The 17,655-nt window shown below is 34.5% G+C and overlaps 1 protein-coding gene across 7 annotated transcripts in view; it reads right to left on the bottom strand.

Annotated features, from left to right (window-relative positions):
- The window catches only part of Adgrl3 (adhesion G protein-coupled receptor L3), a 759,373-nt gene that overhangs the window by 104,639 nt on the left and 637,079 nt on the right, over nucleotides 1-17,655 (bottom strand). For all 7 annotated transcript variants that reach the window (XM_071614317.1, XM_027947334.2, XM_071614313.1 and 4 more), the window contains 4 exons: nucleotides 17,040-17,223; nucleotides 16,056-16,178; nucleotides 8,789-8,997; nucleotides 7,830-8,006 (listed from right to left, as the gene is read on the bottom strand). In XM_071614317.1, coding sequence (XP_071470418.1) covers nucleotides 7,830-8,006; nucleotides 8,789-8,997; nucleotides 16,056-16,178; nucleotides 17,040-17,223 — 693 coding nt within the window. The remainder of the gene's footprint in view (nucleotides 1-7,829; nucleotides 8,007-8,788; nucleotides 8,998-16,055; nucleotides 16,179-17,039; nucleotides 17,224-17,655) is intronic.

Below are 17,655 nucleotides of genomic sequence, written 5' to 3'. Positions count from 1 at the left end.
TACCTAAGTTTTTGTAATATTTACTTTTGTGTCTAAAAGAGAAGACAAAAAACTGTTTCCTCACACAACAGTGAAGAGAACTCAGAAGCACTCAACCAGCTGCTTCCCAACCTTGGGGTTTATGGAGAAATTCTCAAAAGTTACAAATAGATAAAGACAAATCCTTTGGATTCTAGCATAATTGAATATTTAGAGAGAACTACTCACAGCAGTTGGTTTTGTAGTTTCTAATCAGACAAAAAAAATACTTACAACATCAACCTTATTAATCTTACAAACATTTAAAAACAAGAATGAAGAAAAAGCAAAACAAGATAACTCTTAGACATTTAAAAGGTCACGAACCATCTACCATGGTTTTTGTCATAATAGATTCTTTTCACTCACTCAAGACATTATTTTTTACATGTGTAAAGCATTGGAGTTGCAAATTAGAATAAAAGACTGTCCTTAAGAAGAGAACTCATGGTCTGGAGAAGGTAAATTTATTTCAGTATATGATTATATAATGTAACTTATAAGAGAAGCACACCAAGTGATTTAAAAGCAAATGAAAAGAAAACTGCCTTTAACTGTTTACTGATTATGTGTCAAGAACATTCCCAAATGTTTAACTTTGAACAATTGCAGAGATTTCTGAAAATATAGACTGGAAAATGATAACATTTAGAAATATTAAGAACAATATTTCCCACATATAAAGCAAGAGGCAGAAAGTATGGTTAATCTATGGAATGTATGATTGAATAAAAGAAAACAAATGAAATAATAGAAGATTATAAGATGATTTTATACCTGACTTTGATAAAAAGCTTCACTGTTTTTTCAAATGGAAATTAGCTATAGTTTCATAAATTTTAATATTTTAGAAATAATTGAAATGAAGCTTTGATTAGTTTTTCCTTATATCAACAGAAATGTCCATTATCCAAAAAAATTTCAGTTTTTCCTAAGTTCTTTCCTAATTCCAAATTATAAACTGCTATGTAAACATAACCAAGAGATGGAAAAAAAATTAAAACAATAATTAGTCCTCTTTATACAGGGAGATTACTCATTATTGATAGAATATGAAAAACCTTCAATGCTCATTTAAGTACCATGAAATGACCAACTGATATTTTATGTAACAGTTTTCACATATCCAATTCTAATAATTAGGTGGTTTATTGAAAAAAAATTGCCAAGGAAAAACATCATTAAATAGCTCAAATCTAATTTTTGGCAGTTAATTGTCATGCACTTTTTAAAAAAATCTTCAAAATATACTTGATCTTTGATATGGAATATCCACAATAAATTAAAATACATGCATTTTAAGAAATTTATTAAGTATTCATTCAATATGTGTTTCAATCTGTTTACATTTTAATTTAGTTTGAAGAACATATTTAGGAATAGGTAAGCAATGTATTTAATTTAAAACATTTACATGGGTCTACCATATAGTTTGAGAGTGAAGACTAATTCACTGAAAAAAATGTTAATCAATATTATCTTATTTAGATGTCTGATACTAAATCAAGGATTTTGAAAAAATAATGACAAAACTTTCAAATTTAGAAAATAAAACAAAATCCATAAAAATCCACTCCCCTCCTTGTAGAAAAAAAACAGAAAAACAAGAACACTACAGTATTAATATTTAATTCTCATAACAAACTTGAGTTAATGGGTGGAAGTATCCCCTTCCTTTTCTTACATTCCTGAACTAATCTAGCTAAAATCTCTCAGCATCCCATTCAACAGTATGTCTTAACACATCTCTCCCTTGATAAAATACAAACTCGCTGAAGCAAAGGACCTGGTTTGCCTCACTCCTTATTTTTGTGCAGACAGGATAATCTGAAATTTAAAACATGAGGGCAGGGATATTCTCATCAGGAAGGTGACTGTGCTAAACTTGAAGGAGGCCAGAAAGTTTGCCATGTGAGTATCTGCAGGGGCTGGGAGAAGGGAGACTCCGGGTTTACTCAGAGCACACCTGGTGTGTCCATGCACAGGCTGGGGCTGGGTGATCAAGGGGAACAGTAGTAGGAGAGGAGGTCAAGGGATCTGGGCCAGGGTTTGAGATTTTGCTCCTGCTGAGATAAGAAGTCAATGGAGACTGATTCAAAGATATAAAATTTTAAGACTTGCATCTTAAAGCATTTACACAATGTGATTTTGAGAATAAGTCAGAGAACTAATGTGATCCAACTCACATTATTAAAAGTATCTCTTTGGCAACCATTCCAAGAATAGACTTAAGAGGGAGATGGAGGGAAGCAGAGAACCCATTAAGAGGCTAAAGCAACAAAATAAAGGGGAGATGATAGGGTCTGGAAAGTAGCTGACAGAGATGAAGATGCTGAGAAGAGGTCAGATTCTGGATCTGACGGTATATGCAAATAGGACTGAGTGTGCAATATTAGTGAGAACAGAGGAATCAAAGGTACTATATGGTACAGGACTGGAGCACTGGAAGGACAGAGCAGCCATTCACTAAGATGAAGAAGACTCCAATGGGAAGATACCAAAGTGTGGTCCGAGAGTGCTAAAACTTATTACAGACGTCTAAGTACAGTTGGTCCCCAGTGTACCATGGTGCAGCTTACAACTGTTTTATGATGATGGAGCAAAAGCAAGATATAATTGGTAGAAACTGTGCTGCAAATTTTGAACTGTATGTAGCAACCTGTGGTATAATAATAACTCTCTATGCCGGGGATCGCATGGAGCTGCAGCTTTCAGTCATGTGATCATGAGAGTAAAAATCCAATATCGTACCAATATATTGTATTACCAGTGTATTTTGGATATTGTGCCTTGCTTTCTTCTGTCATAATGTCTACAAAACGCCCATCTCTGTCTCCTGAACACATACATCCAGTCTGCTTTTCACTTTCACAATAGTATTCAATAAATTGCATAAGATAGTCAACATTTTATTACAAAATGAGCTTTGTTTTGGGCAATTTTGCCCAGATATAGGCTAACATAAATATTCTGAGCACATCTGAGGTAGGCAAGGAGGAGCTATGCTGCTGGGTAAGTTAGGTGCGCTAAATGCACTTTTGACTTATGATATATTAATTTATGATGGCTTTATTGGGATATAATTACAACCTAATTCTAGAGCACCTGTAGTCATATCAAATCACAGTTAAATCTGTGAGTCTAGAGTTAAGAAATGGAGATAGAAATCTGTGAACCATAAAAGTATATTTAGAGCCATACGACTATAGAAGATCACCTAGGGAGAAAAAAGAGATATTTAGAATTATACCTTAGGCTAGAGAGACACAAGATGTCATGGAACAGGGGACCAGCAAAGGAAACTATGGAAGACTTATTAACAAGGAAGGAAAGAAACAAGAAAAAGTAGTGTACCAAGACGAAGGGAAGAAAGTGCTGCAAAAATGTGGCCCACTCACATTCTCCACACATCGCCTTACTCAGTCTATCCCACTCATCCTTCAGAACAGGACACTTTCGTGATAAACCCTTTCTAAGCACTCCTGCCTCAGAAAGATCATCCTCTATTACATCCCTAAATCACAGCGTAGGCCTCAATAATTATCAAAATTATGTCTGCAGCTGCATCTTCGTTGCTCTGCTCTTCTTCCCAGCCCTACTCCTGCTCAAAAATGTGAGTCCTTGAGGGCCAGAAGTTTCCAACAGAATTGCTGGAATCTAATAATATATCACACAAACAGGAAGGAGGAAGTTAGACTTATTGAGATCCTGCTGCATATTAGGCAATAAGTCAATATTCTTTATGATGGTTATCTTAGTGCTCAAAAATGTGGATAAAAGAATGAAGGAAGGGCTGATTGAAGAGTAGCAATAGCACACATGATAGATACATGGATAAGGGCAATTCAGACACAGGTAGAGCCCTGCAGGAAGATGAATGCAATAGGGTACCACAGTTTCATGTCAATCACTTTCAAAATTATTCAGCTGCTTCTTTCTAAATTCATCAAGCAAAATTCTCCAATATCATTTTGTTTCCTTTACAGATTCTCCTATGGATTTAGAAAGTGACAACTAGTAGATATAAGTATCTGTTCCAACTGGCTGCTGTATTTCTCATTATGTGTGAATAAATTAAATGTCTATTTTAGACATTAGTCTAACGTAAATTTGGTTAGTGTGTTTCATTTTAGATTTCTAGTGATGATCAGTCTCCTTATTTACTGTTTTTTGTTTTTGATCATTAAAGTGACAAAACTAAGTTATGGGAACAACAAAATGGGACTGACTCAGGCAATTAAAAGAGATGGTGATATAAGAAATTTAAGATTCATTTCATATTGTGCGTTTGACTGCTATAGGAAAATATTGATTTCCATTTTTTACCTCTTGTTGACACACAATAGTGGTCACAGTCATGATTCTTCTATAATGGGTTGGGGGAGCAGTTGATATGCAATGAGCTTTACCGAAAAAAAAAAAAAAAAGGTATTTCACTGTTGCCTCAAATTTGATCCATTTTTTTCCTGAGTTTATTCTGTAAGTTGAAATATAGAATTCTATCTAGAACCAGATGAACACATTCCAAATTTAAGTCCATCATTTGTCAGTATAGTCAATCTTGCTAAACTGGATCAGTTTGTGATGTTTTGACAAAAGGAGGTTTATATACCTTTGAAGAATATCATTTGAACTCTGCTGACACAGCTGAGAACATTTTGCTTTTATGTTGCTAACTGATGTGTATGTGGTTTCCCTCTGGGGTGCCCACACCCTCTCTTTCTAAATTCTAGACAAAAAAAAAATTGGATGAAATGATTTGTGTCAGTGACGTAAGGTAGATAACAACTTTGTCACAGTTTTCAATTTTTAAAGTATGTTGAACATGAATACTTCCTCTCTTTTCATTGATATCAGGGTGATGGGAATTCACAAATATGTAGCTTCTTGTTGCTCTCTCATCTATCACACTCTATAAATCAAGGATTATATAGATTTTGTATTTTTATGTCCTACCTATCTTTGAAATATAAATCCTCTTCATGGCTACCATGACAACCCTAGTTTAGGACTTCCTCTACCAAGACTAGTGAAATAACTGTCACAACAGAGGCAATCTAATAGTTTTCACATCCATCATCCACAGAGTATTGGGTATAATCTATGGAAAGTACAAAGTAAGTCAGTGCTATTTTTGTTTAGAAATCTAGTAATTGTTCCCTCCCTCCCTCCCTTCCTTATTTTTTGCCTTTGTGTCAACAAAGATTGAACCTTGCGGTGTACTACCACTGAGCACATCACCAATCATTTTTATTTTGAAACAAGGTCTCACTGAATTATGGAGGTTGGCCTCAAATTTGCAGTTCTCCTGCCTCAGCCTCTGACTGTTTGCCAGCTGTGTGCCACCACATCTAGCTAAATATTGTTTCTTAATTGCCTGTAAAATAACAGCAAAGACTCACACCACCAGTACACTCTGAGACCCTGGAAAGACAGCCCTTGCCGGGGCCTCATACTTTTGAGGAGGCAGGGAGAACCACTGAGTGGGAGCCAGAGGCTTGCCATACATGGCCATGTTCAGGAGCAGAACTTGGGAGATTCTGAGAATTCTAAATTCAGATTGTGTCTTCAGTCAATATAAAGTTATGTTGTGTTAGGTCAGGATATATTTCATCTTTTCAAGCTTTATTTATAATATTTAGACATACCATACATGTGATATGTGAGCATCAATTCAGACTCCTACTCTGAATCTACAGATTTCAGGCCCATTTGGGTTTCTATTTGAGGCCTTTCATGCCACAGTCCTGCCCAACTCTTCAGTTCATCACCAACTGCTAGCCATCCACCCTGTACCTATGGTACATTAACCCTGAAGTCTTTGTACCATGCTTCCACACCATGATATGTAACATCTTCAGTTTCCATTCATACTGTTGTCTCTGATTGAAATAGCCTTCACAACTTTTCTAGCTAATTCATTAATCTCTTATTACACATTTTGTAAATCATCACCCACAATCTAAAAAAATTCCTGCCTTTACATATTCAATTTCCTCACTGTAGATTGTACAAACTTCATTCTTATGGTTACCTTATTATGATGTAGCTATTTGTTTATGTGTCATAACAAAACAAAAACAACCCTGTCAACCTCTTGAGGGTAACATTTATCTTGTTTTTCAAATTATTATACTCTAAGAAATACATTTTAAACAAATATATGCTAACACAACAAGTATGATTAAAAATGCATGTTATTTCATATTTCATTCAACTTATAATGACAAATGCCTTGAAAATATCATTTACTACAATTGAACAGCTAAGTAACCTTAACTTATATAATGAAAATTTTGTTAATTGTATAAAAGACTGTCATCTTTGCCAAAGCCAATCCAAGGTTTTAAGAAGTCATTTTCCTTCTATAATGCAATGTATATCAAATAATTAGGACAATGATATTATACTGTAAGATGCTGTGAAAATTGAAGCTTTAAATTTTGCATAAAATTTTCATGCTTTATTTTACCCTACAAAGAAAAATATCAATGGCAGTTCTAATGGCCACCTTTTATAATTTACATAAGACTAATAATTTTAAAAAATCAAAACTGATATGTTTTAAACTGTATTTAATTCATAAAAATATCTTTTAGAAAATAAAGTAAGCTACATTTTCAGATTTTAAGTGTGATTGTTTAGTCTATGATTCTTTAAATATTCAGAAAAAAAAAGTATGCTTTTCAATGGCCATTTTATTTGAAACCCTAGAAAATCGTTCATTTATTATGTCACACAATTTATATAATCTAGTTTTCTTCCAGCTCTAATTATTGGTTGCAATTATAGTGGGATCCGAGTCAACCCTAGTTCCTAAACTATTGTAGTGATGGAAGCAAGGTATTGGCATTCTCAATTACTCTTGAAGTATCTTGCTTAGAGCAAAAACAGAAGTTTCCAACAATGTAAATTTCCTTAAGCTGAATGTTTCAACATTAATTTTACCTACCACTGAGGCACTGAACTGTCTTGTGCTTTTTGTACTACATCTCTTCCCTTTACAGTTCTCCTGTTTGGTTTGATACCTTCAAACTCTTTTAGTCATTTTTTTTCCATACAAGCTTACAGTCTCCATCTCTGTTGGGTCTTCATATATGAAAACCACTCATATGAGGAAGAAACTGATATAGCCCTTAGTCACGTGTCTGACTGTGGAAACTACTTGTCATCTAGACTTTTTCTAAGGATAGCATCATCTTGAAAAAGCATAACCCATTTCACTGTTAGAATTTGCCAATCCCTCTGTATTACCTTGGTCTGTATATATTATGCTCATTAGTTGCTTTCCCAGGAGGCACTTTAACAGAACTAAATCCTAGGCATAGCCTTTTACTCTACAACCTATCCAATCCCAGCTTCCTAACACAACTCTGTTAACCTCTGGACCTTGGGTCTTTTCTTGACCTGTTTGTGAACATATGCTTCTTTGTTTTTTTACACAAAATGAAAACCAGGAGACTAGAGAACATTTATTAAGCACATTTCAGTTTTATGAATTATATTAGTAATAGGAAAATAGAACCAGTTCTTTGAAACATCTAATAGGATACGGCCTGAATGCCTGAGTTTCTGGATAAACTGAGAATGTAGCTCAGTAAGCAGAGTGTTTGCCTAGCATGTGGGAGCCCTGAGTTCAATCCTCACAATTTAATAAAAAAAAAAAATTAAAAAGAAAAAGAGTTTATGGACAGAATTACCATAAAAGTGGAGATATACTGAAGTGAGACGGGCTCATATACTTAGGATTTTTTATAGTTAGAAAACTTATTGCATGCTAAAGGATTTGTGTTGCAAGACATATATCTTACCTTAACTTCCACATGTGCCATAAGTACTGCAAAATTGGTTAGGTGGTTACAAGAACAAGTAGTATGTGTCTTGTTTGTTGTCAGGAGCCGACAGCCTTGAGTTGACCAATAACCTGTCATTGTGCGCTTGGAGTAGCTCCAAAATGAACAGTTAGGGTTGAAATTTTCCTCTGACTGCTATGGCAAAAAAAAAAAAAAGTCAATAAAGGTAATAATTACTTTATGATCATAAAAATTAGGTAAGCATTTTATTCATATATTACACAATATCATACTCTGTTCCAATTCTTGTGGTGATATCAACCAATGTTTTCATATGAAGTGGGACTCATCAGTTCTAAGAAAAATTGAATGTCTGAGATTTATTCTATCTTATTAGAGGTTAAATGTTCTTTAAATGATTATTATTAAGAATATTAATATCAATGTTTCTGAATCATATCAATTAATGTCAATTTCATAGTAAAGAAGTAAATTGATAGGAACAATAAACTTCTGAAAGGATGCTCTTTAGAAATATTTGTTGAATTTACAACTACAATATTTTTTTATATACACAAAACTATCTTCACACAAAGACATAATTACTTACAACATCATAGCACTCTACAGTTTCTTTTAATGTATGGATAGCTCATTTAAAAAAAAAGAAATTTTATATTGTACATTTAGGGTATACAATATGATGTTATTGAATTCATATATATAGTAAAAAGATTACTATTGTAGAAAAGACAAAAACATATCCATCATCTTACAGTTATGTTATTTTCTGTTTTTCTCGCAAGAATAGCTATGATCTACTTATTCTCCCCCCCACAAAAAAAGAGCACTACCATATCTTGCTGATAATGAACTGCAATATGTTAAATAATAGAAAGATATTAATAGAAAATTAATTTAATATTCAAGTTATATTGAACATGGATAATGTGGACAACTAATCTTAACATTCTTACCTTGATATGTTTAACAGTAAACACCACAGGATCAGCCAAATAAACCTTATTACTGAACTCTTTGTTTATTGCTGCTGTAATAACAGGTGAATTGACAATAACGGAATGATTTGTAGACATAGCTTCTGTACCCAACTTCATACTGGCATTCTCCGTGGACAAATAAGGACCCAAGTTGTTATAAAGGACAAAGGCCACTCTGATCTCTCCTGAAGTAAATGGAAATGTGTACATGTTGGGAAAAAACACTGATCAGTTTGTACATTGTATTTAAATTAATTCTAAGTAGACACCAATCAAATCTTTACAAACAATTTAAAAAATCAAGCATTTATTTGCTTGGCACCAAAATTCCAAATCATTCGTGAGAAAAGGAAAGTCAAATTCTACTCAAATAACTACATATCAGTATTTAAAAAATGAACTCAATCCTATTTTACTCCATATTCAAAACTGAATTTTAGATGGATTATAGACCTAAGCATAAAAGCATAACCATAAAGCCTCTAAAACAAAATATAGGATGATACATTTTAACTTTGAGAAAGGGAATATGACTTAGATTGGATTCAAAAATGACAAAAACCACAAAATGGTAAACGGAACTGTATCAAATTCTAAAATTTGAATCTATCAAAACATATCAAGAAAATGAGAAGCAAAGCACAAATGAGGGAAAAATACAGGACTCATGTAAATATAAAGTATTTCTGCTAGTCAACAATTAAATAATAAAGAACATTTTAAAATGGAAAAAGTCATAAATAAATTCTTAAAAATATAAGTGAAAGACAAGGATACACATGAAAAATGATCTGTGTCATTGGTAATTAGGGAAATAGAAATTAAAATTTTGAGGTAGCATTTCTTTCCAACTAGAATTTTTAATAGAGATTCACCACAATAATGTTAGTAAGGATGTGGAGCAATTGGAACTCTTGTACATTTTTGCTGGGTGTGTTAAAATGTTTGACTACTAAGAAAAATGACAATTTCTTGTAAAGGTCAATATATATATCCTCTTCCTATTAAGTGAAAGCATATATCCACAAAGAAGAAAATTTGTATAAGAAAACTTTAATACAGAATTATTATTCATAAGAGCCCCATATGATAATAGAATCTACTATGCATCAATAATGAACAAACTAAAAGAGTCAGGCGCGGTAGCACATGCCTGTAATACTAGCAGCTCGGGAGGCTGAGGCAGAGGATCTTGGGTTCAAAGCCAGTGTCAGCAAAAAGCAAGGCGCTAAGCAACTCAGTGAGACCCTGCTTCTAAATAAAATACAAAACCGGCTGCGGATGTGGCTCAGTGGTTGAATGTTCCTGAGTTCAATCCCCAGTACTACCCCCGACAAAAAGAACAAACTATAAGTAGGTAGGACATAATGACAAAAATGTCAAAAATATCTTATTGAGTTACAGAATCCAGAGAGAAAAAAAGTATATATGTATAAAATATGTGATTATATGAAATCTAAGAATAGGACAGTTTTGTCTGTAAAATAATAATGAGAAGAAAGGTTTATTAGGTAGGCACAGAAAATAAAAAGAGTGGTAAGAAACACCAGGGAATATTTTGGGTAATAGAAAAAATTTTATTTTCTGTTTTATGTGATTTTACAGAGTTATATAAGATGGTCAAATTCCTTAAGCTAAACACTTAAAGTTTGTGTATTTTATTACATGCTAATTTGCTATTTATATCTTAATTGCAATTTTTTTTAAAGGATACCAAAACTTCACCTATACTTTTAGGTATCATTTCCTTGGGTGGGGAAAAGGGGCAGGGACTCAAGTCCTGTGTGTTACTTCCAGTATACAGGCATACCAGTTCACCAAGAGACAGGCACTGTCCAACCACTGTGGCTACAGAGATAAGGAAATCATAGTCCCCATTTATGAAACTTTGAGTTAAGTAGAGAAAGAGAGAATTCAGTTGAATGGAATGATAGACCAAAAAAAAAAAAAAAAAACCTCTATAATATAAAATGGGGTGGCTGTCTAACATCTAATCTGTACTCCCATGTTTGAGAAATGTGTTATGCTTAGGGAGTTATAGACACAAAATTTACATATATTTGCCTTCCTGTCTTGCCATGCAAAGAGGTTATTCTGGGTACCTCTCAGCTAGATGCATCTAAACAGATGCTGTATTCTCATTCTGTAGATGAAGAGCTAGTGACACAAAAAGCAGGAGGAAGAGCAGAAATAGCAGCAACAGCAGCAGCAGCAGTGCTGTTACTGTACCCCAAATGTGGCAGCAGAGACATCTCAGAGTAGATTCTGTGCTGTGGTACAGGCTGCTGTCAGCCTGTTTTCAGAGACATATATCACGGGACTCTTTTTCCTTTCAATAACCCAGCAAAGAGATTATAATGAGAGCTACACAAGGAAGGAGATCTTATTTAATCTTTATCTGTCAACATAGTACTATATAAATACTAGTAATTCACTAAGAATTTGCTGTCTCTTACAACAGAATAATTTTAGTTCTTTCCCTTTAGATTTTATAAGTGCTGATTTTTGAAAGGCAAAAGCTTAATATTATAAATTTTTATTTTAATTGTCTTATGATCAATTGATAATTCATCCCAATTTTCACTTATGGTTTGATGTCCAATTACCATTGCATCTTATTATGACTACTGCAGGCATATTTCAGTCCTCATTTGCTTTGTGTCTGAAGGTTCACACATTTATTCAATGTGTCCTTGGTGAGTACACTGAAGTGCCAGGCATGGTTTAAAGCAGTAGGATTATATCAGTAATAAGAATAAATGAAGTCCCTGTTCTCATGGAGTTTACTGCCTAGAGGGAGAGTCAGACATTAAGTAGGCAGTAAAAAAATAATATTAATACTAATATAATTTCTTATAATGGCAAAAGAACAAATGCTATGGAGAAGCATTGGCATAAACATGGCTAATGGGAAAAGAGTGATTGAGAAAGAGTGATCTACCTTAGAGGACATGAGGAGGATTTTCCCTAAAGAGGTAAGTTTTTTTTTTTTTTAAGAAGTGAATGATGGAGAGGCTGCTATCACACACAAAAAATTACATTTTAAGAAGAAAGAAAAGAACCTGCACAAAAACCTGATGTAGGAGCCTGAGCAGTATGTGTGAGAAACAGAAATAAGACTGGGTTTACTTGGATCACAGAGGGTATGCTAAGATAGGCATGAGCTGGGACAAATGAGGTAGGGAAGAAGTGGACCAAGAAGCATGTGGCGGGTCCAGTAAAGTCATGTGATTTCTTTTTTTTTATTTATTTTTTTTTTTTATTTTTATTTTTTATTGTTGGCTGTTCAAAACATTACATAGTTCTTGATATATCATATTTCACAATTTGATTCAAGTGGGTTATGAGCTCCCATTTTTACCCCATATACAGATTGCAGAATCACATCAGTTACACATCCATTGATTTACATATTGCCATACTAGTGTCTGTTGTATTCTGCTGTCTTTCCTATCCTCTACTATCCCCCCTCCCCTCCCCTCCCCTCCCCTCCCCTCTTCTCTCTCTGCCCCCTTTACTGACATTCGTTTGTCCCCCTTGTATTATTTTTCCCCTTCCCCTCACTTCCTCTTGTATGTACTTTTGTATACCTCTGAGGGTCTCCTTCCATTTCCATGCATTTTCCCTTCTCTCTCCCTTTCCCTCCCACCTCTCATCCCTGTTTAATGTTAATCTTCTTCTCATGCTCTTCGACCCTACTCTGTTCTTAGCTACTCTCCTTATATCAAAGAAGACATTTGACATTTGTTTTTTAGGGATTGGCTAGCTTCACTTAGCATAATCTGCTCTAATGCCATCCATTTCCCTGTAAATTCTATGATTTTGTCATTTTTTAATGCAGAGTAATACTCCATTGTGTATAAATGCCACATTTTTTTTATCCATTCATCCATTGAAGGGCATCTAGGTTGGTTCCACAGTCTAGCTATTGTGAATTGTGCTGCTATGAACATCGATGTAGCAGTGTCCCTGTAGCATGCTCTTTTTAGGTCTTTAGGGAATAGACCGAGAAGGGGAATAGCTGGGTCAAATGGTGGCTCCATTCCCAGCTTTCCAAGAAATCTCCATACTGCTTTCCAAATTGGCTGCACCAATTTGCAGTCCCACCAGCAATGTACAAGTGTACCCTTTTCCCCACATCCTCGCCAGCACTTGTTGTTGTTTGACTTCATAATGGCTGCCAATCTAACTGGAGTGAGATGGTATCTTAGGGTGGTTTTGATTTGCATTTCTCTGACTGCTAGAGATGGTGAGCATTTTTTCATGTACTTGTTGATTGACTGTATGTCCTCCTCTGAGAAGTGTCTGTTCAGGTCCTTGGCCCATTTGTTGATTGGGTTGTTTGTTCTCTTATTGTCTAATTTTTTGAGCTCTTTGTATACTCTGGATATTAGGGCTCTATCTGAAGTGTGAGGAGTAAAGATTTGTTCCCAGGATGTAGGCTCTCTATTTACCTCTCTTATTGTATCTTTTGCTGAGAAAAAACTTTTTAGTTTGAGTAAGTCCCATTTGTTGATTCTAGTTATTAACTTTTGTGCTATGGGTGTCCTATTGAGGAATTTGGAGCCCGACCCCACCGACTGTAGATCGTAGCCAACTTTTTCTTCTATCAGACGGCGCGTCTCTGATTTGATATCAAGCTCCTTGATCCATTTTGAATTAACTTTTGTGCATGGCGAGAGAAAGGGATTCAGTTTCATTTTGTTGCATATGGATTTCCAGTTTTCCCAGCACCATTTGTTGAAGATGCTATCCTTCCTCCATTGCATGCTTTTAGACCCTTTATCAAATATAAGATAGTTGTAGTTTTGTGGATTGGTTTCTGTGTCCTCTATTCTGTACCATTGGTCCACCCGCCTGTTTTGGTACCAGTACCATGCTGTTTTTGTTACTATTGCTCTGTAATATAGTTTGAAGTCTGGTATCGCTATACCGCCTGATTCACACTTCCTGCTTAGCATTGTTTTTGCTATTCTGGGTCTTTTATTTTTCCATATGAATTTCATGATTGCTTTCTCTATTTCTACAAGAAATGCCGTTGGGATTTTGATTGGCATTGCATTAAACCTATAGAGAACTTTTGGTAATATCGCCATTTTGATGATGTTAGTTCTGCCTATCCATGAACAGGGTATATTTTTCCATCTTCTAAGATCTTCTTCTATTTCTCTCTTTAGGGTTCTGTAGTTTTCATTGTATAAGTCTTTCACCTCTTTTGTTAGGTTGATTCCCAAGTATTTTATTTTTTTTGAAGATATTGTGAATGGAGTGGTTGTCCTCATTTCCATTTCAGAGGATTTGTCGCTGATATACAGGAATGCCTTTGATTTATGCGTGTTGATTTTATATACTGCCACTTTGCTGAATTCATTTATTAGCTCTAATAGTTTCTTTGTAGACCCTTTTGGGTCTGCTAGGTATAGAATCATGTCATCTGCAAATAGTGATAATTTAAGTTCTTCTTTTCCTATTTTGATGCCTTTAATTTCTTTCGTCTGTCTAATTGCTCTGGCCAGTGTTTCGAGAACTATGTTGAACAGAAGTGGTGAGAGAGGGCATCCCTGTCTTGTTCCAGATTTTAGAGGGAATGCCTTCAATTTTTCTCCATTCAGAATGATGCTAGCCTGAGGCTTAGCATAGATTGCTTTTACAATATTGAGGTATGTTCCTGTTATCCCTAGTTTTTCTAGAGTTTTGAACATAAAGGGATGCTGTACTTTGTCGAATGCTTTTTCCGCATCTATCGAGATGATCATATGGTTCTTATTTTTAAGTCTATTGATGTGGTGAATAACATTTATTGATTTCCTTATATTGAACCAGCCTTGCATCCCAGGGATGAATCCTACTTGATCATGGTGCACAATTTTTTTGATGTGCCTTTGTATCCGAGTGGCCAGAATTTTATTGAGGATTTTTGCATCTAGGTTCATTAGAGATATTGGTCTGTAGTTTTCTTTCTTTGAAGTGTCTTTGTCTGGTTTAGGTATCAGGGTGATGTTGGCCTCGTAGAATGAATTTGGAAGTTCTCCCTCTTTTTCTATTTCCCGAAGTAGCTTGAAAAGTATTGGTATTAGTTCCTCTTTAAAGGTTTTGTAAAACTCTGCTGTATACCCATCCGGTCCTGGGCTTTTCTTAGTTGGTAGTCCTTTGATGGTTTCTTCTATTTCCTCAATTGATATTGGTCTGTTTAGGTTGTCTATATCCTCCTGACTCAATCTGGGCAGATCATAAGTCATGTGATTTCATTCTAAGTGTTACCCAAGATGAACTGGTCAGATTTCTGTTTCTGGAAGGACCCCTTCTCAACAGAAAATGATTATCGAGGACAGGAGCAAAAGCAGAGAAAACAGTTACAGGATAACTCAGGAATTACTCAGGAATTATACTTGATTGTGTACAATCTTATTGTCGCTTCAAAAAAATCTCTTTAGTCCAATGAGCAACATAATAGTTATTAGTTCGGTCTTGTAAGACTTCTAGCACTTATAAAGCATTTTATTCTGATGACAACAAATATAATTTTTCTTGATAATGTTTAACATGATCTATTTTTTAAAAACCATTCACCCCGCAATATGTTGCTATAGCCTAAAGTCACCCTTCCCCCTACCCCGTTATATCACAGGTTAAAAGATTTCCCTGTCTTAGCAAAAACATGATTTTAAAATTTTAAGATTGGTGAAATTCGGGATGTACTTTCTCTATGAAATTACTTATTTATTGAATTTTAATTTTTTTCAGTGAATTCAATCTAGCAGTAAGCTAGGCTGACCTATATATACCAGTTCCATTGCTCCTAAGTTATCTCTTTACATTTAAATTTTCTGTATGCTTTGCAAAGAAAAAGTACAGAAATTCTCAAAAAGATATTGAATAAAAAATATGTACGTTAAAAATTACAAGTAAAATTAAATGAAAAATTTTACAAAGATAAATCTGTTGAAGAATAATCAGATAATTTGGGTTTTGGGGTTCAAAATTTTCCTCATATTCAAGTTTCTCACAACTGAAAAGCAATGGAAGAATTTCCAAATCTGACAAGAGAATTCTGCAGAATAAATAGTGTTGTCATACTGATGGTACAGTAGATAAGAAGAAGAAGAAAAGCAGGAGAATGAGAAAGTTATAAGGAGAGAGAGATGTCTCAGATAGTGGATCTTATATTCCAAGCCAAGAAGCAATGAATTGATGCAAGTTCAATACTATTAAGCATAAAAAAAAATAATAAACTCTAATTTACCATTGCGGCCATTCTGCTTTAAAGTATTTGCAGAAAGCTGGATAGTGCTTCCATGGGCCATATTTTCTGGAAATTTTAGGTCTTCTAAGTTTCCTTCTGTGCTCAGCCTTGCAACTTCTAGTTCTGTTAATAACAAAGAGATATCCAACATACATTGAGAAACATGCCAAAGTTACAAGAATATTGCTGCAATCAAAACACTGGAGTTCTTGTTCTATTTGTCATGTTAAAGAAGTTCAATCTTTAAGAAAATATATTATTAGTAATTTCATTTTTTCAAAATAAAGCAAATAAAAACTTGAAAAATCATATAAATATTACAAATGTATCCATAATATATTAGTCTAAATTTTAAAATTCAAACCTAAATCTTATTACTTTGTCATTGGCCTTTGGTTAATTTTCAAAATACTATCTTTGCTTTATGAATTAAATAAAAATCCTCATATTGGAACTATCATGTCAAATCATTATTGATCTCTCTTTAAAATTAATAAATATAAAACAGATTTATCAAGTGTCCTGATATAAAATCATCAGTTATATCTGAAACCACAATAAAAACAGATGTACTCTTTATAAACCAGATAATATAATTATCAGTTTATCATCTTTAATTACATGACTTTTTACAGTATGTAATTCACATGTAGAAATGACCTATACTTGTGCATTAGGAGAAAAAATACTACATATTACAAAACATGCATAGATAAATACATATGTAAAAATTCTGAAAATGAACAGACCTCACTGTAAGCCATCCTAGAATGATATATACCATATATCCCATATTAGAATGTCCTAAGAGTTTAACATACAGGACTTTCAACCTGATTAAGCTGAAAGGTTGACACTCTTTTCATCTGGGTGAAAGATGAAATAAAGTGTCATTTATATCTGGGGTGCCTGGTATACTTTTTTCTCTTCCCTTTCCTGTTATACAAGGGTCTCTGGACCTTCTGTATAACAAAGGCCACTTACGAATATTGTCTGTGTTCTCCCTGACAATGTCAGTCTTCAAAAGGTTATCAGCCAGCACAAAGGCACTCTCCTCCACGGTGTCAAGCAGCATGGTGGCTGCACGTAGTTGATCACTTGTAGTCAGGTCTCTCCAAGCATTCAAAGCTTGTGGCTGAAGGAGGTTGTTAACTGTCTCGACCATTGCCTATGAGAGGAGGGACAGAATGACAGAGGTCTCTAGTGAACCCACATAGCTGTCAGAAATCCAGGTGAACATGCTGCCCAGCAAGCAAGGATCAGCGGTGTGCATGAGCTCACTATTGTCCCAGCCTCCCCTGTGACATGCTGCAGCAGAAGCATTCATTATTATTTTTTTTTTCTGTAAAACCCTCTCTGAGACTGTGCAAGACAAGAGAAAAACCTGTTTCTTACTTTGAAGGACAACAAATAGAGTCATACTTGCTCCACAAAATCAACATCACAGGTTTCAATAACACTGTGATCACATAATTAAATGATATGGCTGGGGGAACTGTTTATAAGTAATTCAAACAAATAATTTTTTTTCCCTAAAGATCACCATAAAACTGGAGACTGACCACAACTGAGATGGAAAGGATGACTATAGACATGACAG

The sequence above is a fragment of the Marmota flaviventris genome, chromosome 7 (genome assembly GCF_047511675.1).
Source record: "Marmota flaviventris isolate mMarFla1 chromosome 7, mMarFla1.hap1, whole genome shotgun sequence".
NCBI classification, from domain to species: domain Eukaryota; kingdom Metazoa; phylum Chordata; class Mammalia; order Rodentia; family Sciuridae; genus Marmota; species Marmota flaviventris.
The sequence above is the reverse complement of the archived record's forward strand: the minus strand, read 5'-3'. Positions and strand labels throughout refer to the sequence as shown.